This window comes from Rattus norvegicus, chromosome 7 (genome assembly GCF_036323735.1).
Source record: "Rattus norvegicus strain BN/NHsdMcwi chromosome 7, GRCr8, whole genome shotgun sequence".
NCBI lineage: Eukaryota > Metazoa > Chordata > Mammalia > Rodentia > Muridae > Rattus > Rattus norvegicus.
In genome coordinates, this window is record NC_086025.1 from 42,340,778 (window position 1) to 42,368,271 (window position 27,494).

Below are 27,494 nucleotides of genomic sequence, written 5' to 3' on the forward strand. Positions count from 1 at the left end.
ACAACAACAAAATCTTCCCCCAGATTGAAGAATCATTTGTCCTAATCTCATAAATGAATGTGTAGGTTTTGTTACACTAATCCATCATTTGTTATAAAGCCTCGACATATTTCATGGTGCTTATATCATACATATTACTATGAATGAAACTTGAGATTTATATTCATGGTTAAATGTAAAGGGGGAAAAACAAAGAAAGAAACCAGCACACACAAGGTTCCCCCATAGGTCTCTAGACTCAACGCACTAAAGCGCCACAGGAGTCACAATGCTTTATCAATTACTTGATTATACCGTTTCCCTAATCCACTGCATGATCTGGAATCTGCTTCCTTCTCAAAGTAACCCCTGTATATGTGTTTGCCCAATAGATGCGACGATATAAAGAAACGAGACTGATTCCATTCTTTGTACTGCGCCCACATATGCATTTTCATTATTGTTTGAAAATTGCATTTCTCAAATGCATGGTCTACATTTGGAGAACCCGGGAGAAGGCTTCACTGTTAAGCAGTGGTGCAGAGTGCATCTGAGAATAAATGTTCGGGAAAGAAATTTGGTGCTGTGAAAAAAACCTACTTGTCAGGCTGCTATAAAAGCAGCTCTTGGCTTCTTATAAATAGCAATTCTATTCCAACAGTAATGATCTAATTTATATCCATCGCACTTTCTAGAAGTGAGACTACCCAGGGAAAACTTGTAATGAAAACATTATCAATAAACTTGCGAAGTCGAGTTACTAAAAAATGAGGATTTTTTAGAATGTGAAACGGGTACAAGGCTGAAGGTTTAAATGTGGCAAAGACAAACAATGAGTATTCATCACCAGAGAAACAAAAAACAAAATAAAACAAAACACTTTCACAGAATTGAAAGATGCACCCAAATAAAAGGTAATTAGCAATGATCAAACCTGTATTTAGATAATGAAAGTTAATGGTGATTTACTACAGGGGGAAAGAGAAATTTCTGGGGAAGACAAAGAACCTTGAATGGGTGGTTATGTGACTGGAGAGCTGTACAGTGGGTGTTCAAACAGAGAAACCAGGGAGGAAAAGATGAAACAAGGCAGTGCCAATGGATACCACTGCATGCCCTAGAAGCTTGCCTTCAACAATGGCGCTCATTGGGAAGGTACTTACATTAGGTCTCAGTCTTGCTGCAAGATCGTAATACTTCTCCGCAGCTTCATTGAGGCTAGCTTGTCTGTCGAAAAAAAGAAAATAAAATTATGACGTGTATTTTAAATCTGAAGAACTGTAGCTAGGCAGTGGTGGTGATGCACATCTTTAATCCCAGCACTAACGAGTCAGAGACAGGAGGATCTCTGAATTTGAGGCCAGCCTGGTCTATAGAGTTCCAGGACAGCTAGGGTTGTCCTGCTGTTTTGAAAAACAAAGAAACAAAAAAACACCAAACAAAAATTGAAGCATAGTGGAGAAGAATTACATTAACTTTAAAAATATACAATTATAAGTTCCCATAAAGAAAACTTAAGTTGAATTTGCTATTTCATATTTAAAGAACTACAAATAGTATTCTACCATAATCCCATTTGGGTTGGTATTGGCAGCTTACATTTACCTGTTTGCCATAAAAAAAAGGTACTTTTCTTTTCAAAGAAACATAAATAATATGTAGAGATTCTCTAGTTTCAAAGTGATAACCCAGAAAATATATTTAAAAAATCAATTATCGAAACATTTAGCTATGATTTTAAAACTATGTAAATAACCATGTATGTGTATCTGCATGAGTTTATGTGCACTATGTGCAAAGAGTTTTCACAGAGGCCAAAAGAGGTTGTTGGATATCTTTGAACTGGAGTTAAGGCAGTATGAGCTATAGGACATTAGTGTTAGAACCTTAATTGGGATCTTTGAAAAAGCAGGAAACATCCAAAATAACCCTCTCCTCAGCCCCTAGTTGTGAGTTTTCAAGATAAACAAAAGGAAATTTTGAAGATTTAAGAAATTATACATTCATTTACAGAGACACATTTTCTCTCTCTTACGCACACACACACACACACACACACACACACACACACACACGAGAATTTTACTAGAGAGATGAAGGGTAGTATAGGAAATAAATATGAACAAAATATGATGATAAATATGTGTGAGGGTGTCAGCCCCTGGAACTGGAGTTACAGACAGTTGCGAGTTGCCATGTGAGAGCTGGAAATTGAACCTGGGTCCTCTGGAAGAGCAGTCAATGCTCTTAAACATTGAGTCATCTCTTCAGCAGCCACGCAAAATTGTTTTAATGCTAACTAAATACTAATTAAATTTTTACAAACAGAATAACTAGGTTTTGTAGATGGCTCCAAATCCATGTACCTAGCACCCACATCCCACATGGTGGGCCAGTACCTGTCTGAATTACAAGAACTGGGAGGCAGGCACAGGAGGTACCTGAGTGCTTGCTGACTAGCCAATCTAGCTAAGAGGTGAGGTAAGAGACCCTGTCACAAACACTGAGGTAGAACGTGATAGAGGAAGGTGCCTTCCTCAGGCTTCTACCTGTGTGTACTGTGTGTACATGGGCACTTGCATATGCACACACATGTGACTATATTTCTGTGTATAAAGTCATTCTGTTTCTCCCTATTTTTCTCTCTTAACACACACACACACACACACACACACACACACACACACACACCCCATACTCATCTCACAATATTTCAATATTTCTCTTCTTGCTGTCTGGTAACCAGAATGGGCATGTGATCTAATCTCAGGTAACTGGATGCTCCCACTTGACATTTTAACTGAGGAGAAAAAAGATGAAAATATAAAAATAAAGAAAAATGAAAATAAATCGAAAGATGAAGGGATAGACAGAATTCACTCATAATGGTGCAGGAATCAACCTTATATCTAGACCAGACTATTCCTGCAAACAATGCTGAGAGTATAGTTATTTATATAGTTCTTAGTCACTAGGTTTAGACTGTATTGTGCTAATTCAAACTTTCCAGTCTATAGATGTATTATTTTGGCGAAGGCACGGTCCTTGGTATTGAGCCAGTGCCTACCCCATGCTAAGCAGAGACTCTATCCAGCACTAGGAGTGGATTCCCTAAACTACTGTATAAGCAGAGACAGTTTTCCTGCTTGTGTCTTATAAAAGGAGAAATCTTTTTCTGTGGCACAGGTGTCTTATAAAAAGAGAGCTCACAATGAATCTAATGGATAAACTTGTACTGCCCATCACCAAAGGCTTGGTTCAGTCAATCAGTCAGTAGATGACACCAAATGTCAGTGAGTCATCAACACGTTATGTTCTTTTTTTTTGACTGTCCTGCTTCATGAGACCTTCCCGATGACAGATAACAAGATATAAGAAAATCTCACAGTTGAAGTACTGTCTGCTAAATATGTATGAGGATTGAGGAATAAAAGGTTTGGGAAAAAATGCCAAGTTTAATTTCAGATGACATATACAGTATTAACTACGGTATGAAAGATACTAAATGGCTACAGGGCCTGCTTTAATAGGGAACATTGTTCTTAGGAGAAAGACTCAGTAAGTAAAGGGTTACTGCAGAAGCACAAGGACATGAGTCTGGATTCCCAGAACCCACATGAATGCCAGGTGTACATGGCAGCCTGCTTGCAACCTCATCCAGCAAAAGAAAGATGAGGGGATCCCCCTGAATATTCTGGCTGACTGCAATAGTCAAATTAATGAGTTCTGGGCTCAAGTGAGATACCTTGCCTCACTATAGAGAAATCAATTGAGGAAGGCAACCCAATGTTAGCCTCTGTCCTCTAAATATGTATGCACATATATACATACATAGTACATATACAATATACATATACATACACACATGTGCATGTGCATACACAAATGTGACCACACACGCATGCATATGTGTATGCACATACAGACTCATTGCAAAAAAAAAAAGGACTATGGAAGAGTGTTCTCTTAAAGCTGTAATTAAGGAAACTTTGGTGTGAACAAGAGGACAGAAAGTAGAAAGAACTAGAATGAATGAGTTAAGTCTCTCAATTACAGTCAGGTTTTAAAAGAAAAGGGAATTCAGCCTTCCGTAGTAAATTGAATTTGTACTTTGGTCAAGAAAAATAAATGCATAAAGCCATGGCCCATGTAGACATACAAAGTATAGGAATAACTAAAGATATCCTCTCTCTGGAGAAGAAAGCATATCTTGCTAATGTTTGAAGGAAAAGTAATCAGAAACACTACTATTTTTAACAGAAGTTAAAAAGAAAGTAATGAAGGAAGAAAAAAAAAAACAAACAAAACTTATAAAACCAAACCTTGAGCCAAGGCTCTGCTAGATTCATGGCATGCTACAACGTGTCACTGCAGTTTGTATTCTCATAAATGTCAAAGGTCAACCTCAACATGAAAAGAAAAGTACTCATGCTTGGCATGAAATAGTAAAGCTTCTCTCGCTAGGTTATTTAGTGAAGGCACCTCCCCTCCCCCCAACCCCCCACCAAATTACAGATTCACTCTGGTTCAGATTCATCTGGAAATTTGAACCAGCATTCTTTAGGTCATGCCCTGGAAGGGTTTTCTCCAGAGGAATATAAAAGGCATGAGGGTAGGAAATTAGAGTAACCTGATGCTAGAAGAAAGCAAGTTACCTTGAAGTATGATCAAACAATAGACATCAAGTATTATAAGGATGGCCACCACTAATAGCTCTTCACAACTTCCAATTCATAACGCACATACTGATTAGAAGAGAATCTGGGGTCTGCATTAGACAAAACACATCGAAGGTATCAAGCAACTAAATTTTAAAAATGATTATGCATTTTTAAGTCATTAGATTCTTCAGAGTGTAAATGTTTTTCCATAGGCTCATGTTTGTAATTATTTAATTCTTCCAGTAGTACAGAAGGTTGAGGGCCATTTAGGAGGATCATGGCTGGAGGTTGAAAGTCCTGGGAAGGACACGGAATTTCCTTATTACTGAAGAACTTCCTGTCTACTCTTTGTTTCCCCAATGCAGAGTAGAGTGTCTATCACCCCAAGCTCCCAGCAGCCGATACCTTCCTATCATGATGGATGGCAACTCCTCAGACTACAAGCCAAAATAAACCTTGCCTCCTTTGAGTTGCTTTTAGTCAGGGATTTTATCACAGAAATAAAAAAGTATCTAAGACAGTGGTTTAATGCTCAAAGGAAATACTCAGAAGAGGTAATTAAAGCTAGAATTACAACTGATAACATTCTAAAGGAAATGAAAAAAGGGATTTATTATGTATGTCATATATGTATAAAATTAATTTCCACTGCAGAGTTTTGTTTCTATTATTAAAAAGTCTTTCCATTACCAATAGGAAGGTATTGTTGACAGCACATGGGAAACCAGGGGAAGGAATATGTTGTTTCTAGGCACAAAGTGGTCATTTATATTCTTGATTTATTCTCTGGACAAGAGAGAAAACTCATGAGGAAGTATTCAAAGTTCACCTAATTGTGTAAGTTATATTCTATACTCCCCATCAGAAAGAGAAGTTCTTGGAATGCTTATCAAATCTTAATTGCAAAAATGACTACATCATTAATCATCATTGGAAAAGCAAAGAAATTAGCAGTGTTTTGCTCTGTGCTTTGGGATTCTATTAAATACCTTCAAACACCTCCCAAGTCAGATTGTTAGGGATGGAGTGCAAGACTTGATTCCCCAGGACTGCTGGCATATACCTGTTTAAAGTAGCTGAAAATCCATACCTTTCTTACATGCCGTGGTCATTTTTTTTTATGTGATGCCTGGTAAATTCTAAAATAGCAAAACCAGAGTTTCACATATGTAAAAACAACAGGGAAGAATGATCCATGGAATGAAACATCTGAAATAAATTGTTTATAAACTCCTTAGAGAAAAACACTGTGCAGACATCAAAAATAGTTCTAAGGCCCATAAGTCTTTGTCTTCATTTTAAAGAAAGCAACAACGAAGGGGAAATGTCTCAAGAAAAGAGACCATATGTACTTTTTAGAATGATATAATTTTAATTATTTTGCATTTTTCTCTCTCTGTGTGTGTTTGTGTGTGGATATGGGAGGGGGAGAAGTAGGAAGGGAGGGAGAGAGGGAAGGAGGGAGGGGAGAGAGAGGGGGAGAGAGAGAGAGAGAGAGAGAGAGAGAGAGAGAGAGAGAGAGAGAGAGAAGCACGCTGATTCTCTCCTGTTATGTGAGTCCCAGAGATTGAACTCAGGTCAACACCTTCATCATCCATAGCTTTTCCCTGATGAGCCTTGCTGCTAATCCTAAGGATCTAGTTTTAGCATTGGCTCGTGTGGGTCACACGTTAGCATATCCCATAAACACGTGAGTCCAATTTTTTTTACCATTGCAAACCTTTCAAGGGCTTCTAAAGACAGATATAAAGTCTGGATACAGGAAGATTAAATGATGTTTATACTGAAAAAATTAAAAGGGAAGGAGTGATTGCTAATGTGAGTCAGCATAGTCATATATAGTAAATTATCACTTGTGTTCAAGGTGGATTTCAGACAGGAGAGAAATTACTGGGAGAATGAAGAAATAAGAGGAAGGATGAATTGCCTGTAGTCATGATGGATGAATCAGCTTTGTAAACATCATCTGGAATAAGCTACAAGTACAAAAACTCAGGTATCAGCCAAACCCACTAGAGAAGACATGTTGCTGGGTATTAAAGAGGCACTGAGTTGGAAGGTACCCACCAATATCAGCTTCATCTGTCAAATGCGTTAAACATCTAACAACCCATAATAATCTGCCTTAAATGGGAGTCTACTGAAAAGCAAAATGGCACAGTGGAAAATGAAAGCAAAATGGAAGCATGATTCCAGCACAGGGGAGACACATGCAAGAGGGTAAGAGTTCTTTGTGTGGTTTGGGTATAAACATAATTGTGGATTCATAGACGGAATTGGGTGATCATCATGATCAAGTAAGCTTCATCCCAGGGATGCAGGAATGGTTCAATATACAGAAATCCATCAAAGTAATCCACTATATAAACAAACTCAAAGAAAAAAACCACATGATCATTTCATTAGATGCTGAGAAAGCATTTGACAAAATTCAACACCCCTTCATGATAAAAGTCCTGGAAAGATCAGGAATTCAACCCATTCCTAAACATAGTAAAAGCCATATATAGCAATCCAATAGCCAACATTAAACTAAGTGGAGAGAAACTTGAAGCAATCCCACTAAAATCAGGGACTAGACAAGGCTGCCCACTCTCTCCCTACTTATTCACTATAGTACTCAAAGTCCTAGCCAGAGCAATTAGACAGCTAAAAGAGGTCAAAGGGATACGAATTGGAAGGGAAGAAGTCAAAATATCACTATTTGCAGATGATATGATAGTATATTTAAGTGACCCCAAAAGTTTCACCAGAGAACTACTTAACCTGATAAACAACTTCAGCAAAGTGGCTGGGTATAAAATTAACTCAAACAAATCAGTAGCCTTCCTCTACTCAAAGGATAAACAGGCTGAGAAAGAAATTAGGGAAATGACATCCTTCACAATTGTCCCAAGTAACATAAAATACCTCGGTGTGACTCTAACCAAGCAAGTGAAAGATCTGTATAAGAACTTCAAGTCTCTGAAGAAAGAAATTGAAGAAGATCTCAGAAGATGGAAGGGCTTCCCATGCTCATGGATTGGCAGGATTAATATAGTAAAAGTGGCCATTTTACCAAAAGCAATCTACAGATTCAATGCAATCCCCATCAAAATTCCAACTCAATTCTTCATAAAGTTAGAAAGAGCAATTTTCAAATTCATTTGGAATAACAAAAAACCCAGGATAGCGAAAACTATCCTCAATGATAAAAGGACTTCTGGAAGAATCACCATCCCTGACCTCAAGCAGTATTACAGAGCAATAGTGATAAGAACTGTATGGAATTGGTACAGAGACAGGCAGATAGATCAGTGGAACAGAATTGAAGACCCAGAAATGAACCCACAAACCTAGGATCACTTGATCTTTGACAAAGAAGCTAAAACCATCCAGTGGAAAAAAGATAGCATTTTCAACAAATGGTGCAAGTTCAACTGGAAATCATCATGTAGAAGAATGCAAATCGATCCATTCCTATCACCATGTACAAAGGTGAAGTACAAGTGGATTAAGGACCTCGACATCAAACCCGATACATTCAGCTTAATAGAAGAAAAAGTGGGGAAGAGTTTCAATCACACAGGCACTGGGGAAAATTTCCTGAACAAAACACCAATGGTTTATGCTTTAAGATCAAGAATCTACAAATGGGACCTCATAAAAGTGCAAAGCTTCTGTAAGGCAAAGGACACTGTCATTAGGACAAAACAGCAACCAACACATTGGGAAAAGATCTTTATCGATCCTACATCTGGTAGAGGGATAATATCCAAAATATACAAAGAACTCAAAAGGTTAGACTCCAGAGAGCCAAATAACCCTATTAAAAAATGGGTACAGAGCTAAATAAAGAATTCCCAGCTGAGGAATATCGAATGGCTGAGAAGCAACTAAAGAAATGTTCAACATCTTTAGTCATAAGGGAAATGCAAATCAAAACAACCCTGAGATTCCACCTCACACCAGTGAGAATGGCTAAGATCAAAAACTCAGGTGACAGCAGATGCTGGCGAGGATGCGGAGAAAGAGGAACACTCCTCCATTGTTGGTGGGATTGCAGATTGGTACAACCATTCTGGAAATCAGTCTGGAGGCTCCTCAGAAAATTGAACATAATACTACCTGAAGACACAGCTCTACTACTCCTGGGCATATACCCAAAAGATGCTCCAACAGAGAACAAAGACACATGTTCTACTACGTTCATAGCAGCATTATTTATAATAGCCAGAAGCTGGAAAGAACCCAGATGTCCTTCAACAGAGGAATGGATACAGAAAATGTGGTACATCTACACAATGGAATATTACTCAGCTATCAAAAACAATGACTTTATGAAATTCATAGGCAAATGAATTGAACTAGAAAATATCATCCTGAGTGAGGTAACCCAATTACAGAAAAACACACATGGAATGCACTCACTGGGAAGTGGATATTAGCCCAAAAGCTCTAATTACTCAAGATAAATCTATAGACCACATGAAGCTGGAGAAGGAAGACCAAAGTGATGCTTCACTCCTTCTTAAAGGGGGGAACAAAAATATTCATATGAGGGGATATGGAGGAAAAGTTTGGAGCAGAAACTGAAAGAACAGCCCTTCAGAGCCTGCCCTACATGCATACACAGCCCATATATATATATATATACAGCCACTAAAACTAGATAAGATTGAAGAAGCTAAGAAGTGCATGCTGACAGGAGCCTGATATAGCTGTCTCCTGAGAGGCACAGACAGAGCATGTCAAATACAGAGGTGAATGCTAGCAGCAAACCACTGAACTGAGAAAGGGGTCCCCACTGGAGGAATTAGAGAAAGGATTGAAAGAGCGGAAGGGATTTGCAAGCCCATAAGAACAACATTGCCAACCAACCAGAGCTCCCAGGGACTAAACCCCTACCCAAAGACTATACATGGACTGACCCAGGGCTCCAGCTGCATATGTAGCAGAGGAAGGCCTTGTTGGGCACAAAGGGAAGAGGAAGTCCTTGGTCCCCCCCCCACACCCCAGTGTAGGTGAATATTGAGCAGGGAAGAAGGGGGTGGTTAGGGAGGGAAACACTTATAGAAGAGGGGAAGGGATTAAGGGAGGGGGCTTGTGTCTGGGAAACTAGGAAAGGGAACAACATTTGAAATGTAAATAAAAATAAATCCAATAAAAAAACAAACAAACAGGGCTGGGGATTTGGCTCAGTGGTAGAGCGCTTACCTAGGAAGCGCAAGGCCCTGGGTTCGGTCCCCAGCTCCAGAAAAAAAAGAACCAAAAAACAAACAAACAAACAAACAAACAAACAAACAAACAAACTCAGCCCTAAGGGTTGTTTCTATCAAATCCCTCCCCTTCAGAGCTCAGAAACCAAGTGAAAGAGGAGGCAGAAAGAGAATAAGACTCAGAGGGGATGGAGGACACTAGGAGAACAAGGCTCTCTATATCAACATGAGCAAAGCTTATATGAACTCAGAGAGACTGAAGCAGCAGTCATGGGATCTGTATAGGTCCACACCACTGTGCTTATATTATGGCTTCCAATTTTGTGTTGTTAAGGGATTCCTGGGTGCATGAATGAGTGGGTCTCTGATTCTTGTGCCTTCACTTGGGCTAATTTCCTTCTGTTGGTTTGCAGTGTCAAACTTCAATGTAATAGTATTTGTTTTACCCTATTATATTTTATTCAATCATATTTTTAAAAAATGAATAAATGAATGAATGAATGAATGACCAGTAGGGTAAAGGTTAACAACTGAACTGTCATTTCTGGAAGAGGGAAAATCAATTTTCTCCAAAAGAGTGACACTTTTCAAGCACTCTAGGAAAAGCCTCATGTTCAAGAATACTTGACCAATATATCATGGCCTCCACAATTCTTTTATTTGGCTAAGTTTGGTGTTTTGTTCTGTTCTTGTTTTGGGTAGTGTTTTCTCGGTTTTGTATTTGTATTTGGTTTTTGTTTGTTGAGAAAGAACTTAAAGTTGGGTAGGTAGGGAGGAGGAGAGGATCTGAAAGGACTTGAGGAGAGGAAGAATGTGATCAAAATTTATTTAAATAAAAATTGTTTTAAATAATAAAAAAAGAGGGTAAGAATTCAAAGTTAACTTCTGCTACTTAGAGACTTCAAGTAGAAGAATTCTTACTGTAGGCAGCTACAAGAGAAAGAAACTACCTAAAAAAAATGCTGGATCTATAATTTGAAAAAGTCATACACCTTATCCTGTTTTTTTATCTCCTCAAAACATTTCAAGGAGGAAATTCATAACGGAGGCAGTGTTGAAGCCTTGTCTTGAGGCCTGATTAAAGTTGTGTCCTTCAAAAAACAAAATCTCTGGGTATTTGATCTCTTCATATATACAGAGCCTATGCAGAAATCTTCATACTTTAACTGAGCTCTCTATCAGCTTCAACACGCAACACATCTTAGGTGTCCTCAAAGGTGCTTTGCTGCATCTTTTGGTCATTATTTTCTTTTTTTTTTTTTTTTTCAGAGCTGGGAACCGAACCCAGGGCCTTGCGCTTGCTAGGCAAGCGCTCTACCACTGAGCTAAATCCCCAACCCCCTGGTCATTATTTTCTAAACAAGCCTGTATACATACAAAACATGCTTCCCCCTCAAGTTTTCTCTCTGTAGTTACTAGAGTTCACAGATGCAAAACCAAGAAATGTTACAGCCTATCTTTGCATTTACTTTGAACACACATGCACACACTCACCCACCTACCCACCCACAAGTGTGCATGCACACCACACACACACACACACACACACACAGGGCGGGGGGGGAGATTGGGGGGAGGGAGGCGGGGAGAGAATACCCTGATTCTGTTTCTTTTTTCATCCAAGAATTTAAATTTTGTGTCGCCTCCAGTAGAGCTAATAAAGAAGTTATTACTTTTAAATGCTATGTTTGTATAGCCTATAATCATTTAATACTGTGCTGCTTGAGTGGAGAAATTACAATATAATGATTCTTGCTCATACGCTCATTCTGTTCTAGAAATTAGGAAAGCAATCAGAACCAGGTGGTATGGCACAGTAGGACATTCCTCTCTGGAGGCAGTGAGAGCTTGAACCATTATGACTGAAATAAAGAAATACAATAACAAGAGCACATTTATCCAAGCTGTGTGACTGAAAACAGACATAGTCCATGGTGATGTTCCTGCAAGTTGTGTATCCCAATGATACAAGGTTGGAGCAAACAGGCCAGTGAACACATAAACTTACTTTCTAAGACTTATTATAAAAGAATTCATGTGAAGACCCCCATGGAGGCCTTATCATTTAGGATTTACATACGTGGCAACTTGTGAACTTCTGTAAGTCTTCTTTCTTTAGTAAGAATCATAGTTTCTGGGCAGCCACATCTCTATAAAGTTGAAGGGAGCCCGTCATAATGAAAAGACATATGTAGCTAGAATACACTGCCTTAAGATTCCATCTCTGCCAACTCTGGGAAACAATGATGGGACCCTGAGGATCTGCAGCTATAAAATAAGAATATCCATGTACGCTTTGAAGATGTGTAGGTAGAAATAGGAGAGGATCAGGTATGCGTGCAAAACACAGTGCCAAAAAGTCAGAAGACATCAGCAGAAATGTTTCTTTCATCCCTCACCAAGGTAGTTCAGTAAGGGGGAAAAATAAACCAACAAAATTCTCATACCAAAGTCGATGAACCAGGTAAAATGTGTTTTTCTTCCCCCTTGACTTCTTCTCAGTTACCAAATAAATTCATATTCTCTTTCCAACTTCCAGTTCGGAGGGGGAAAAAAAACCTGAATACATCCCTTCCTACAGAATACTTTTAACAGGATAGTTGATTCAATTGTTTCCTCTCACAACCATGTAGACATGATTCTACTGAGTTCAAACATTTTAAGTTCCTTTGATATTTTCCTTTGATGATAATCAATCTGCCTTAAAAACAAAAAGAAAAGGTCTCATCTGGAAGCATCTAATGCTTTAAAAGTTTTATTTGAAGTCCTAAAAGCGTCACCGGGTATCCTCAATGCTCAGTAACTGGGACTTAGCATTTGTGAGAGCCATCCCTGTAAACATACTTGGCGATGAGCCACAATGTGAATTTCACATTCCCAAGCAAAGCAGGAGCCCCATAGTCTTTCATCCTGTAACTTTCTTCCACTCAGGTTTCACCCATGAGATGCAGTCTTAAGAAATTCTAAACTCAGCACAACAGGAGACAGCTGTGTTCCAGGGCTGCTCTCCCAACCCTGAGCAATGGTGGTACAGGGCCCAGCATGGTACAATTTGCTGAGCCTTGGAGCAAACAGGGTCATCAAGTATTGCTTCTGGCACTGAAGAGCGGTGCTCACCAAACACAAAACCCATGATAAAAGGATTGATACCAAAATCAGCTTAGAACTTGGAACTCCCTTAAAACACTTCATCTATGAAATTACATTAACCACGATATTGATCACACATGCCATTTTTTTCAAAAAAACAAAATTGCACTCAAGAGGAAACCAAAGCCATTTCTGAGTACTTTTAACAAATCCCCGAATCGCCTTGGATACTAAAAAAGATTTGAAATTGGTTTGTACAGTAAGCGCTGGTGATGGCTATCTTGGTTGTCAACTAGACTGCATCTGGAATTAACTAAAATCTAAGAGGCTGGAAACACCTGTAAGGGATTAGTTCTTAATTAAGTCATTTCAATTGGAAAACCCACTTGGATTGAAACCCTTGGAGGTGGGAAGATCCACCTTTAATCTGAGCCTCACGTTCTGCTGGCTGCCTATATAAAAGTCATGGAAGAAGGAACCAGCTTCTCTTTTGCCTGCTTGCTATGGAGACTAGAAAGTCCATTCTTTCACTGGTATTTCCTTCTTTGAGATTCTACTGCGTCCTGAGGACCAGCTTGGACATCCAGTCACATGTACTGAACAAATACTGGATCCTTGGATTTTCTGGTGGTAGACAGCCATTGCTGCACTAGCTGGACTATAGCCTTTAAGCACTCTAACAAAACTCCTGTGTGTGTGTGTGTGTGTGTGTGTGTGTGTGTGTGTGTGTGTGTGTGTGTGTGTGTACACGAGTGCCTATGTACTAACAGTCTTATAATGGGCTTCCATGGATAGATCTTGAATTTCTGATAGTGATTTTCTATGTAGATAAATGTCTTGTTGGAGAAAGCATTTATGATGGTGAGTAAGATGAATTAGCCTATAGATGCATACTCTCTCATCCTCACAGTGGCTTATTGTGATTAAGAGCCCAGCATTTTATTCAGGGAGAGCACAAAGTGATTTTCACCACATCAGCACTTTATCCTCAAATTAGGATGTAGTTTGTAAAGTCGTCATTACAATTACATTGCAGACACTTTCATTGGGCAACCTCTCTATTGTAAGAATGTTGAGAATATAGTCACTCACCAGGATACCTTGCTATTATGAGGTCCTGGGAATTGAAACAAGGTCTTTGGGCATGATAGACAAGTACTCTATCAACTGAGCCACATCCACCAGACCTGGATATCACATTTCTTGGGTTCACCAAATAAGAAGCACGTTAGGACTACTAATAGTAATAAAAAGAAATCCAACATATCTAAAAAACCTTTGAGCCAATGTACTTAAAGAGCTATTAAAAACCCAAGGAAGAGGATACTAAGATATAGTTTTAATATAACACAAGAACAATCTTAATTGATAACTGAAAATTATTTAAAATATTTGCTTTAAGTATTTGTTCCTTGGAGGTCAGTGATAAATTAAGTAGTCATAAAATTATCACATGAATGAAAATGTTGATGATGAGACTCATGAAATGTATCTTGATTCCAGTGATGGGCACACAAACCTACACATGACACATTTATAGACACACACACACACACACACACACACACACACACACACACAGACACACAGAGGTACAAGTGTATAGCATGGCTGGTAGACTCTACCAATGTCAACATACTGACAATGAATAGGTACTATAGTTTTGGAAGGCAACTGGATAAATGATATAGGTTATTTCTTTACAGTCATTCTTACCCTTCAATGTCAATCTATGAGGTTTTCAATAAAAACTTAATGGAAAGTTAATGACACTCCGTGCTGTATATGTGTATATATTTATTTGTGGTGAAGATTGTGCATGGTAACTTAACGTGTGGACGTCATTCAATGAATCACGTCGGTGGTGATTTAATGGGGGGAAATTCAGTGAGCATATGGAAAAAACTACAAAAATTAACTTAAAAAATACTATTCTTTTAATTGTTTGAGTCTCTGAGTTTCTTCCTTTCATCTAAAACAGCGTTCTGGAGTCATTGACTCCTTTTTAATCTTAATATTTGCAATAAAATTAGTTGACTTTTTTTAAGTTTGCTGCTGTTGTAATTAGCTTTTGAAACACCTCTTCTGAAATGCAAGCTTTAATGGCCTAACAATGTATCTCTTCAAGACATCAATAGTGCTGATTACAGAGCCATTTTAAGTATTTCATACATCTTAAGTATATTTGTGTTTTATAATTGCTCTCACTATCAACACATTAAGAGATATCCCCATGTCCCATTCAGTAATGCTTATTATAATAACTCAAATACAGGGACATATTTGATTAATTGATATAATGTTTGTATTTGGGGAACATTTAATTAGACAGCTATTAAATTTACATTTACAATTTTCCTTTTGCAATAATCTTTGGAGGGAAGGGAAAAAAGGTGGGTATGAACACCTCAATAATTTTGTGGACCCTGAGAGCTCGTCTTCCCTGCACAATGGGCGCATAGACTATAATGAATCAAGTAGTTCTTATTAATTTTTAGCTGATTATGTAGTGTGATTCATTTTTAAAATGTGGGCTATGATGATGCAATAGGGAAATTAGTATAATGAATTGCTTTCTTCAAGACAGAGCATCCTTTGTGGAAGCTACAGTAATAAAGCCTAACCTGAGCATGTGGGCAGCATTGAAGACGACATCGAACTCTGTGCTGTCCAGCTCAGCTGCTTTTTTTGCCATCTCGGCTGCTTCTGTGAGGCGAGATTCCTCCAGGAGAAACTGACCTGCAAAGCAAAGCAACCAAGAGCGTCACTCAGAAAAAGTAAGGACTATTTGCAATAACAAATCCGCACGGCAGGAACAGTGATCTGAAGCCAAGTTTTAATGCAAGTTTTATTTAGACACATTTTACACGCCTTTCCCCGTAATTACAGGGTATCATGAAGAGTCTAAATTTCCATGTGCTAAAATTATTTTTTCTTAAATGTGAAACTTCGATAATCTATTCAAGCAGGAAGCAACGTGAGGAAGGGAGGAAGTCTGGATGGGGGAAGGGAAGAGGCGAGGGAGGGAGGAGATAAAGGAGGAGAAGCCGTGATCGGGATGTAAAGTATATGAATAACTTTAATATTAAAAAAGAAAAATAACAAATCAAAATCATATATATATATTCATATACACACATATATTCTTAGTATTTTAAAATATACCCATCATGGATACAAACAAGCAGACACATGTATACATTATGGGATAATTCTTTCCGGAATTGTTAAAAGTATATAAGAAAGACAGACTTGGCAATAAATCACTCCGCATTACACTGAGCAATGAAAGGCTATTAACAAGCTCACAATTCTGAGACTATTTCAGATCAGCGTTGCAAGTCTGGACTGTTGTAGCGACTGCCACACAGTTCTTTAAAAGTGTATCTGAAGACCTATGTAATGGAAGCCTACAAAGTCGCTAAACCGGTACAACACGGAAAACATGTCAGAAGTCAAGTCTACCCTTATGCAAATGGAGACAACGAGGAACTTTTTGGAAGGATGAGGATTTCTCAACAGAAATACTTACTTAAGCATGGTTTAAGACAGATAAAAGTTAAAGTGAAATCAAAGGATGGCTTCAGCTCTGTTAAAGCCATCCACACACCTCAAGCAAGACTTGTGAGTTTATGCAATAGGGTTTGCTCTTTGCAGGTTCCTGGGAGATCAAAATTTTGACACTATTGACTAGTCATAGACATGATCAGAAAGTCAAGAACTGGAAATAAAATCAGAAAAACATGTAAAAGTGCAAATGCGCAGATGCCTAGAGCCAAGTGTTTACTAACGATTATGGCCTTTAACCTAAAATATCTGTTCTAAAATTTAAAAAGTAAGGATAAGTTTTAATAATTCATAATGAATAACAGCCATTGCTTAAAGTATCTTTTAAAGTTCAAATATTAAAAATAAAATGGCATTTGTGTAGAGGTAAATTTAGTTATTGGCTATGGTGGCTGGACACCTGGATGTCCCAGCACTTGGGAGGCTGATGTAGGAGGATTATCAATTTAAGCTTTTGTGGCAAGACTCTGATGTAAAGTCATTAAGGAGGGAGTTCTAAAAATTATACAGAGCAAAAAAAATTACTCAAAAATTTCCTGTATATACTAACTCCATAGAGAGGAAGAAAGAGGAGGTTTAAGAACATCAAAAATTGCAAACCAAGAATTATATAATCTGCAGATAATGAAAAGTATCTCCTCATGTATGTCATTAGAAAGAAATCAGGTTAACAACTTTCACCTTGTTATGGGTATAAGAGTTTGTATTTAAATTAAGATAAAGTATTAATTGCTATATACCCTCAGTACAATATTTAATTAGATAAACGCATAATGAATACATTAATTATTTATGTAATATTACAAGGTAAATAACTGCTAAGTTTTATTCTTCTGGGCAATCAATTCTGAACTACAGCATGCATTAGTACAGAGGAAAACACAGCTCTGAATTGAAAAATGAAAGAGACTTTCTTACAATTCAGTACTCTACATTGGAGAGAAATGAAAAGGAATACGTTAGCCCTGCTGAAAAACAGATAGGAAAGAAAGAAACAGAAAGGTTCACTGCCAGATTTGATAAACACAGGGAAATTCAATAACACAAAGACTCAGTTCATGAACCATGCTGTGGACAAAGCTGTTCAAGCTTCATGAACACACACATTGTTAATGTACTCCTACCACAAATCAAAACAACCCACCATGGTGTGAACTCAAATATGCATTTTACTGTTCCATAATAATACTCGGCTTCAAATTATTTTGTCATACAATTTGTGCTTTGTAAACTATTTACAAAGTCCAAAAACAAACTAAGATGTCTTAGTCATATAAATGGTTGTTTTTAAAATTCCCATTTGAACATTTCATGCTGGAATATATTCACATGAACATTCAAAAATAGTATCACAGTCTACTAGCTGCTTATTTTTATAATTCTGCCCATTCTTTTCTCTATAGGCCACAGATCCCAAAAGTCCACCATTAGTATTCTGCTAACATAGAAGCATAAATTATTAAATGTGAATAATTGGAATTTTCAATTTAATTTGAATACCTGAAGTGAACTGAGTCTGCTATATGACACAAAGATTGCTTCTTTGAGATACTGCCCAGAATTGATGGAACGTCCGTCAGGTAGCAAACATTTTAAACACAAAGAACACACACAAATGAAATAAAAGTATAGCAGGTGTCCTTCAAATAATTATTCAAGCAATCTCAGATGACGTGTTCTGGGCAGAATAGCAAAATTTCCTGGTATCATTTATGGATCCTCCTCCATCAATTGCCACTCAGACAGGCACCTTTCATTATTAAGAACCAGATACTCCAAATTGCTTCAGCTGCCCTACAGTTATCCACTGCTTTGAAGCTCCTTTTCTTCCCCAGAACATCCCACCTCTACGCTTTCTTGACTGCTAAAGCTATCTCTAGTTCTGTCTTGCTTACTTACTGTACTTAAATTTTGTTCATTTTTCTTGTCCTAAATATGTTTTTCTCATTGGAGCCTTCTTTGACAAGTTTCCACTGGTTTCCAGAATTTCTTCTGATTTATGGTCACTAAAATCTAATTTTTTTTTTATTAACTTGAGTATTTCTTATATACATTTCGAGTGTTATTCCCTTTCCCGGTTTCCGGGCAAACATCCCCCTCCCCCCTCCCCTTCCTTATGGGTGTTCCCCTCCCAACCCTCCCCCCATTGCCGCCCTCCCCCCAACAGTCTAGTTCACTGGGGGTTCAGTCTTAGCAGGACCCAGGGCTTCCCCTTCCACTGGTGCTCTTACTAGGATATTCATTGCTACCTATGGGGTCAGAGTCCAGGGTCAGTCCATGTATAGTCTTTAGGTAGTGGCTTAGTCTCTGGAAGCTCTGGTTGCTTGGCATTGTTGTACTTTTGGGGTCTCGAGCCCCTTCAAGCTCTTCCAGTTCTTTCTCTGATTCCTTCAATAGGGGACCTATTCTCAGTTCAGTGGTTTGCTGCTGGCATTCGCCTCTGTATTTGCTGTATTCTGGCTGTGTCTCTCAGGAGCGATCTACATCCGGCTCCTGTCGGTCTGCACTTCTTTGCTCCATCCATCTTGTCTAATTGGGTGGCTGTATATGTATGGGCCACATGTGGGGCAGGCTCTGAATGGGTGTTCCTTCAGTCTCTGTTTTAATCTTTGCCTCTCCCTTCCCTGCCAAGGGTATTCTTTTTCCTCATTTAAAGAAGGAGTGAAGCATTCACATTTTGATCATCCGTCTTGAGTTTCGTTTGTTCTAGGGATCTAGGCTAATTCAAGCATTTGGGCTAATAGCCACTTATCAATGAGTGCATACCATGTATGTCTTTCTGTGATTGGGTTAGCTCACTCAGGATGATATTTTCCAGTTCCAACCATTTGCCTACGAATTTCATAAACTCGTTGTTTTTGATAGCTGAGTAATATTCCATTGTGTAGATGTACCACATTTTCTGTATCCATTCCTCTGTTGAAGGGCATCTGGGTTCTTTCCATTTTCTGGCTATTATAAATAAATTTACCATCAAAACCAAAGCATTTCAAAGAGTATAAGGGACTGATACTAATTATCCTGGGACAAGAGTGAATACCAGAATTGTACCCATACGGTTGCTCAGTTGCAAGGGGAGAAAATTCCAACCCTCTCATCTTCAGCACAACTGGGAAGTGAAACATTAGCAAAACACTGTTCTGGGTCACACACCTCTCCTCGCCCAGGATTGGTGTGATCAGTAGCAGTGGGAGTGACAGAGGTTCTCTCCCTTGAAGAACTTCTCGAGTCCACCGAGATGGCTACTGGAGCTGACACTAAGAGCGGCTGTAAAATAGGACTAGCTTCCTTAAAGAAAGAAAGTCAAGAAAATGAGGAAGATTCGATGGGTCTATGGATCATGGTAAGTTCCACAAAGACTGGGAAGTATACATTCCCTCTTGCTCTCTAGTGCATATCAGAACCATCACTAGCCCCCAAGCCCCATCCTCAACAGCTTCATATGCATGAGTCTGAGAGGAGCTTGAAATCTCCATTGGCAATAGGTCTGCAATTGATGCCGAAGCCAGAGCATCTCCAAACTTTGAGAATCAGCATGCGATGGTAAAACAAACTATTTTCCATCATACTATGGATTCCATCTATACATTGGATTAGCTTGAAGTTAGCTTGAACTAGGTGGAAAGTAACCTACTAATCCTTCTACTATGGGACATAATGACCAGTTCTTATAAACAAGTACAAATAGATACAGATGTATGGACACCATAGCAATAAATGTACACTTACTTTCAATAAGAAAAAAGGCAACACATTGTAATAAATCATTTCTTGTGTATACACAGTATATATACTGTATATATTATATTTATATATATTCTGTATAAACACATAGATACTGTACATATACACATGTGTATACATATATGTATACTGTATATATATACACATGCACTTTATATTTGCTAATTGATTAGAAATGCAAATAAAATGTATATACACACATACAAAAAATACACATTTAACAACCCTTATAGAAAATGCATGTTATTCTCATGTGTGTATTTTTTTATTGGATATTTTAAGTATTTATATTTCAAATGTTATCCCCTCTCCTGGTTCCTCCCTCTCCCATACCCCCTCCCCCTGCTTCTAGGAGGATGCTCCCCTTCCCACCCACTCACTCCCACCTCACTGCCCTGGCATTCCCCTACACTGGGGAAATGAACTTTCACAAGACTAAGGGCTTCTCCTCCTATTGATGCCAGACAATGCAATCCTCTGTTACCTATGGGGCTGGAGCCATGGGTACCTCCCTGTATACTCTGGTTGGTGGTTTAGTCCCTAGAAGCTCTGGGGTGTCTGGTTGGTTGATATTGTTCTTCTTCCTATAGGTTTGCAAACTCCTTCAGCTCCTTCAGTCCTTTCTCTAACTCCTCCATTGACGTCCCTGTGCTCAGTCCAATGGTGGGCTGCAAGCATCCTCATCTGTATCAGTAAGGCTCTGGCAGAGCATCTCAGGAGACATCCATTGCTCCTGTCAGCAAGCACTTCTTGGCAGCAGCAATAGTGAGTGGGTTTGGTGGCTGCATATGGTATGGATCCCCTGGTAGGGAAGTCTCTGGATGGCCTTTCCTTCAATCTCTGCTCCACAGTTTGTCCCTGTATTTCCTTTAGACAGGAGCAATTCTGGGTTAAAATTTTGAGAAGGGTGGGTAACCCCATCGCCCATACAGGGGCCTTGCCTAACCTCTGGATATGGTCTCTACAGTTTTTCCCTCCCCTTTGTTGGGTAGTTCAGTTAATCTCATCCCTGTTGGGACCTGGGAGCCTCTTGCTTTCCTGACATCTGGGATTTGTTGGTGGCTACACCCATTTCCTCATGTGCATATTCTTCCTACCACATTTTAACTTATTTGGTTTGTCAGTTGCCTTTCCAAGGTTAACAATTCTCATTTTCCATCATTGTCTAAAATCAAAGGAAGAGGAGAAAAAGGGAAATGAATAACCAAGTTGAGAGAAAAGTCACTGTATGGAGAAAACAGCAGATGACTGGAGAGGAAGTAGTCTCTAGAGATCCTGAGATAAAGACTGTAAGTCACTGTATTTACTAAGGTAAGATGAAAGGAAAGAAACCAACTGACCAAGTTTCAATGATTTTAGTGTAGAAATTGTCTTATTTCCTCTTTGAATATTTCTCTCATGTGCTGAGCTATTTAAACTACTTGGTAGATTTTCACCAAATTTTTAATAGGACAAGCTTATGAAGATCAATCCTTCATTAATTCCTGGATTTCAAAAGCTCCCATGATGTAGAAATCTGTAAAAATGAAAGCTGGCTGTAATTTCATGATCAATTGCTCCTTTGTAAAACCTCTCCATACAGACTCCTTAAATTAATTGGAACTGGCATTTTTTACTAAATTGCCACAGAAAATTTACTCTTAAGATCAATTCAACTAAAGACCTAAAACAATATGTACTGGGTATCAGGATGACCCAATTAGTTTTAGAAGAAAACAATTTAACTTTCAAATATCTTCTGAAGGAGATGAAAAGTTTTATATACTAAAGTAAATCACAATATTTACATTACACAGGTTGTTTGTGGAAGATGGCATATGATCCTTGAAATATATACCGAATCATCTAATCCATACCGACACCACCGTGTATCCAAGCATGATCTCACTGTGAATTAGTACAATTAACCTCTTAAGAGGCACCCGTATTTCTGCCCCTGACTCTACAGAAGATTCTTCAAACACCAATATGATTAAATGAAGATTCAATTGTATCATTTCATAGCTTATTGAGGAATTCTTAAACTGGCCAGCACATTTTAGTATGACAATCTGCACTCTTCTGTTACCTTACTATTCATTTAACACGAGGAAGATAAAGTTCGCCACTCCAAAATCTTTCCTTATACTATTTCTCCAGCAGAATCCTATCATGTCAGCTATAACCGTTTGGCTCGGCTAATCTCCTAGGAGTATTTTTTTTTATTATCTTTATTTATTTCCAGGCAAACATTCCCCTCCCCCCTCCCCTTCCTTATGGGTGTTCCCCTCCCCACTGTCCCCCCATTGCCGCCCTCCCCCCAACAGTCTAGTTCACTGGGGGTTCAGTCTTAGCAGGACCCAGGGCTTCCCCTTCCACTGGTGATCTTACTAGGATATTCATTGTGCTACCTATGAGGTCAGAGTCCAGGGTCAGTCCATGTATAGTCTTTAGGTAGTGGCTTAGTCCCTGGAAGCTCTGGTTGCTTGGCATTGTTGTACATATGGGGTCTCGAGCCCTTTCAAGCTCTTCCAGTTCTTTCTCTGATTCCTTCAATGGGGGTCCTATTCTCAGTTCAGTGGTTTGCTGCTGGCATTCGCCTCTGTATTTGCTGTATTCTGGCTGTGTCTCTCAGGAGCGATCTACATCCGGCTCCTGTCGGTCTGCACTTCTTTGCTTCATCCATCTTGTCTAATTGGGTGGCTGTATATGTATGGGCCACATGTGGGGCAGGCTCTGAATGGGTGTTCCTTCAGTCTCTGTTTTAATCTTTGCCTCTCCCTTCCCTGCCAAGGGTATTCTTGTTCCCCTTTTAGAGAAGGAGTGAAGCATTCACATTTTGATCATCCGTCTTGAGTTTCATTTGTTCTAGGGATCTAGGCTAATTCAAGCATTTGGGCTAATAGCCACTTATCAATGAGTGCATACCATGTATGTCTTTCTGTGATTGGGTTAGCTCACTCAGGATGATATTTTCCAGTTCCGACCATTTGCCTACAAATTTCATAAAGTCGTTGTTTTTGATAGCTGAGTAATATTTCATTGTGTAGATGTACCACATTTTCTGTATCCATTCCTCTGTTGAAGGGCATTTGGGTTCTTTCCAGCTTCTGGCTATTATAAATAAGGCTGCGATGAACATAGTGGAGCACGTGTCTTTTTTATATGTTGGGGCATCTTTTGGGTATATGCCCAAGAGAGGTATAGCTGGATCCTCAGGCAGTTCAATGTCCAATTTTCTGAGGAACCTCCAGACTGATTTCCAGAATGGTTGTACCAGTCTGCAACCCCACCAACAATGGAGGAGTATTGAGGAGGAGTATTTAAATGCATGCATGTTCAATGACATGACTAAATGAGTGAATGGCAGGTCTTTGTGACACATGCTTTATCTTCAATAATAGTTTGAAAAGATGTCTACGGTAAATGGCCGCAGACTTGGCCATAGCACATCATCAGTGGGGATGGTCTACGAATATCTGGGTTGAACTTAGGCAATGAGATGTCACTAGTCTGTAGTCTCTGAAGTTTCCTCCCTAGATTAGTTGTCTAGATTTGGTTATGTCTTGAAATGTATCTAAGATCCAAAACAGTTTAAACTATGCACTGTATCTTATATTTAGTGCCATATTAGAAAAAATTCAATAGTCTGGGATGACAAAAAATAGTCTGAAAACATGAGAGATTCTCTCCTGTAGGTTGCTTTGTCCAAGACATCCATAGTGGGCCTTACTGCACATAAGATATACAGCAATACTAGAGAATGGAGAAAGTGGACAGACAGTATAACATGTAAATAGGAAGAGGTAAGGCAAAGTAGGAAAGGCTCAATGCATAATGTTTGCTTGGAGCCAATTTGTTTGATTTTTTTTTTGTTCAACTATTAATATTAAAAGAGTAAACAAAGAGGAAAGGGCAAAAGTAATAAAACAGACCGATTTCACCAAAAGAATACAATGTTACTACCAAATAGTAACACTGTGTAGACTGTGACAAAACAGGGCTGTCATTCCACTGGTGTCCACGTGTACCTTAAAGATTCAGATGATTTGAAACAGGGAGAGAACAGGTGGAAATATTCTGGTTCACTGGTTTTGCTGACATCTAGTGGTAATGCAATAAGTGGGCAGCGGGGACTGAGGCAAGGAAGACTTTCATGGTGGTCTTTCTATTAGGAAAGGAAAGAAATGTAGTTCTGCTGAGAGAAGGTTGGTGCTGGCATAGGGCTCGGGATTTAGATGAACTCTCCAAAGGAAAAGTGACTGCAGATGATGTCAATAGTGCATGTTAATAAGCCCAATCAACAATGAGGAGAGTTTCTTCCTTTGGAGTCTTGCTGAGCGCCTAAGCCTCCAAGTTACCCTTTCATTTTAGATATGCCATCTCTCTTTAAAACCAACTGAACTGTCCATCTCTTTACTAGTTGTCTGCTTTGTTTGTATGTTCTTGGCAGCCTGACTTAACAAAAGCTCTGTTTCCTGAAGAAATGTGATCAATGTGCCGTCGTCACTGGCCAAGAGAATACGTGGGTCAGGTAACGAGGAAAAGATGCCCAGGAGAACAATGTGGACACCATACCATGAGGTTGAGATGGTCTGAATTTGTCCCTGGGTGAACATGAGGCTAGGAATCTGTTCTTAATTGGACATGTAACAAGCAAAATGTCCAGTGCAAAAGAGATTAGAAAATTGGCAGGCCAGGGCCCTGCGCTCAAATGGAAACAAGGTCAGGAAGGTGAAATACATTGCTGGATTCATGTCTCCCATAGCTTGTTCCAAAAGGGTTATGGCATGTCCAAGAACTAGACTGTATGACTGTCTGTGGGAAGTAAGGATTTGAGGGGCACAAGGAGATGAGAAGAGTTGAGGAGGACAACAAATGACAAACTGGACAAAGGGGAACATGAGATTCCCATAATATAATATGGGATTCAATAGGGATTGAGTTGGATATGAAATAAGAAAGAGGAACAAAACGGATAGGTCCACAAAGAGCTTTTTGTGATATCTGTATGCTTTATCTTCTGATGGAGAAAACAGCTTTACTAGAGAAGGAGCTTAGCTTAAGCAATGAATACTAGAGGTGAGTAGCTTCATTTTGCCACATAATATTGTATGCATTAAGCCAGGGGGTTGGAAGGTAAAAATTGAGGAGGACAAAGGGATCCCAAGGCGATTGCTACAGTCACTAAGAAAGTGACAGTTTTTATACTTCAGCAAAACAGTTGTGTGTTTATAAGCTGTAGAGCAGGTCACATGCTACTCATTTTATGATAGAATAAGTGAAACTTCATAACGAGCCAGGAGCAGTCATCTTCAGGAAAGAGGCAGCTGCTGATGCTATACGTCTTTAATTCCAGCAGAGGAGGCAGACACAGGTGGGTCTCTGGGTTAGAGGCCAGCCTGGTCTACAGAGTGAGTTCCAGGCCAACAGGGCTACATAAAAACCAAAACCAAACCAAAGCCAAATGAAATCAAAGCAAACAACAACCCAGTCCAAAATAAAGAAACCAAACCAATTATAACAAGGAGACTAGAACACAGTCCACCATAGCCTTGAAATCATCCTTAGATTGCTATTGAATCTCATACCAAAATGCTCCAAACACCATCCCATATCCACTGCTGTTCTTGCTTCCTACTCCAAAGCTTATCTTGCTTTTCTAATTACTTCAATACCAACACAAAGGCAGATTCACAGGATGACCATACATAGTGCTTAACTATGTCCCTTAGCAAAGTTTGACCCAATAAAGTCTTATGGACTTTATTTTTAAGGTCTTAGAGTCACAATGGATCACCCACTAAAGGGAAAATGTAAATAAGGAAGATTAAAAGAAAACTGACTGAAGCCAGACTAGACTTCCTCATTCATTCATTCGTTCATGTGCAGGGTAGTGTTGACTGACACTGCTCGTGCTGCTGTGGATGGGGCTGAAATCTCAAGCTGGAACACAGATGGATACAGTGAAGACTCTGGTTATGAGACCTAGTTTCATCCTTTTCCAAAAAGGGATCATCTTACTGTGTTATCACATTCTGTGAGGTGCTAGATGTGAATTCCTCACTGTTCTAGCTTGCCCTTCCATGGGTGTGACAAAACACCATGACCAGAAGCAACCTGGGGAGAACAGGGTCTCTTTAGGTTATATATCCCGAGTCACACTCTATCACGACAAGTTAAGGCAGGAACTGAAGCAAATCTGGAACCTGGAGGCAGGAACTGAAGTCGTGACCACAGAGAAGTGATGCTGCACCAGTCATCTTTCTAGGACTGCCTCAGGCGGACCTCCACACCCCAGGGCTGTCATTCCAGGGATGGTACCACCCACAGGAAGTGAGACCGTAACTACATAAATATTTTTGGTGTAGTGTGTCCTGAGATATTCCCATGCAGGATCTCTTTTAGTCCCTCAAAAGCCAGATACAGCATGAAGCTAGTTCTGTCTTCTTCACAGATAGAAAATGAAGTCACTAAACTACTCCCCAGATTTCATTGCCACCTCCACATCAATCACCCATCAAGAAAATGCCCCACAACCTTGCCTACAAGATGAATCTAATAGGGGCATTTTCTTAAGAGACATTTCTGTTCTCGAATGTCTATCATATTCTCAGTATGTATACAATTGTTGTATTTGATATATGAAAAAATACAATGTTAAATACACATCTGATGAACTCATCATATAAACAGTATTCAAAAGAGATTTCAATTTAAAGTCTTTCTGATATCCTTACTTTTATTATTGTAGCTTACAATTCATCTCTATTAAACACTTAATAACTGGATACTATAACTTCTCTGCTGTCATTTCTATATAATACCAGAGAAAGATGGTTATACGTCTGTATTTCACTGCATATTCCTCCACAAATGTAACATACCTAATTTAGAAAAATAGAAAGAGATGTTACAAACAAATGTGTGTAGGGCACCTGCCTGGACTCTGTCTGTTTTCTTCTTGATGTCTTCTGTCCTGTTCCCCCTCCTTACATTCAGGCTCTCCCCCTCCCATGGTGACAGCAGATATGGGATCTGCCCCCCTGGTGTCTTGATTACACAGTAGTACGAGCCCCATGGTTTTCTCTTTCAGTATAATCTCAGCCTTCTGTGTGTGTATCACCACCAGGCACCTTGTAATTTTAGTGCCCACTATAAAGATCCCCAACCCGATTTAAAAAGAACCACACTGAGATTTGGTGGGTTGGGACTGATGTCATCTTTAAATGTTATCCTCTTGGTTTGGTCTCATGAGAGTTTTCCATATCGATGT

The 27,494-nt window shown here is 39.1% G+C and overlaps 1 protein-coding gene across 4 annotated transcripts in view; it reads right to left on the minus strand.

Moving 5' to 3' along the window:
• Tmtc2 (transmembrane O-mannosyltransferase targeting cadherins 2) overlaps window positions 1-27,494 on the minus strand; it is a 414,906-nt gene that overhangs the window by 60,032 nt on the left and 327,380 nt on the right. For all 4 annotated transcript variants that reach the window (NM_001171177.2, XM_039078704.2, XM_039078703.2 and 1 more), the window contains 2 exons: window positions 15,553-15,667; window positions 1,143-1,206 (listed from right to left, as the gene is read on the minus strand). In NM_001171177.2, the coding sequence (NP_001164648.2) occupies window positions 1,143-1,206; window positions 15,553-15,667 (179 nt within the window). The remainder of the gene's footprint in view (window positions 1-1,142; window positions 1,207-15,552; window positions 15,668-27,494) is intronic.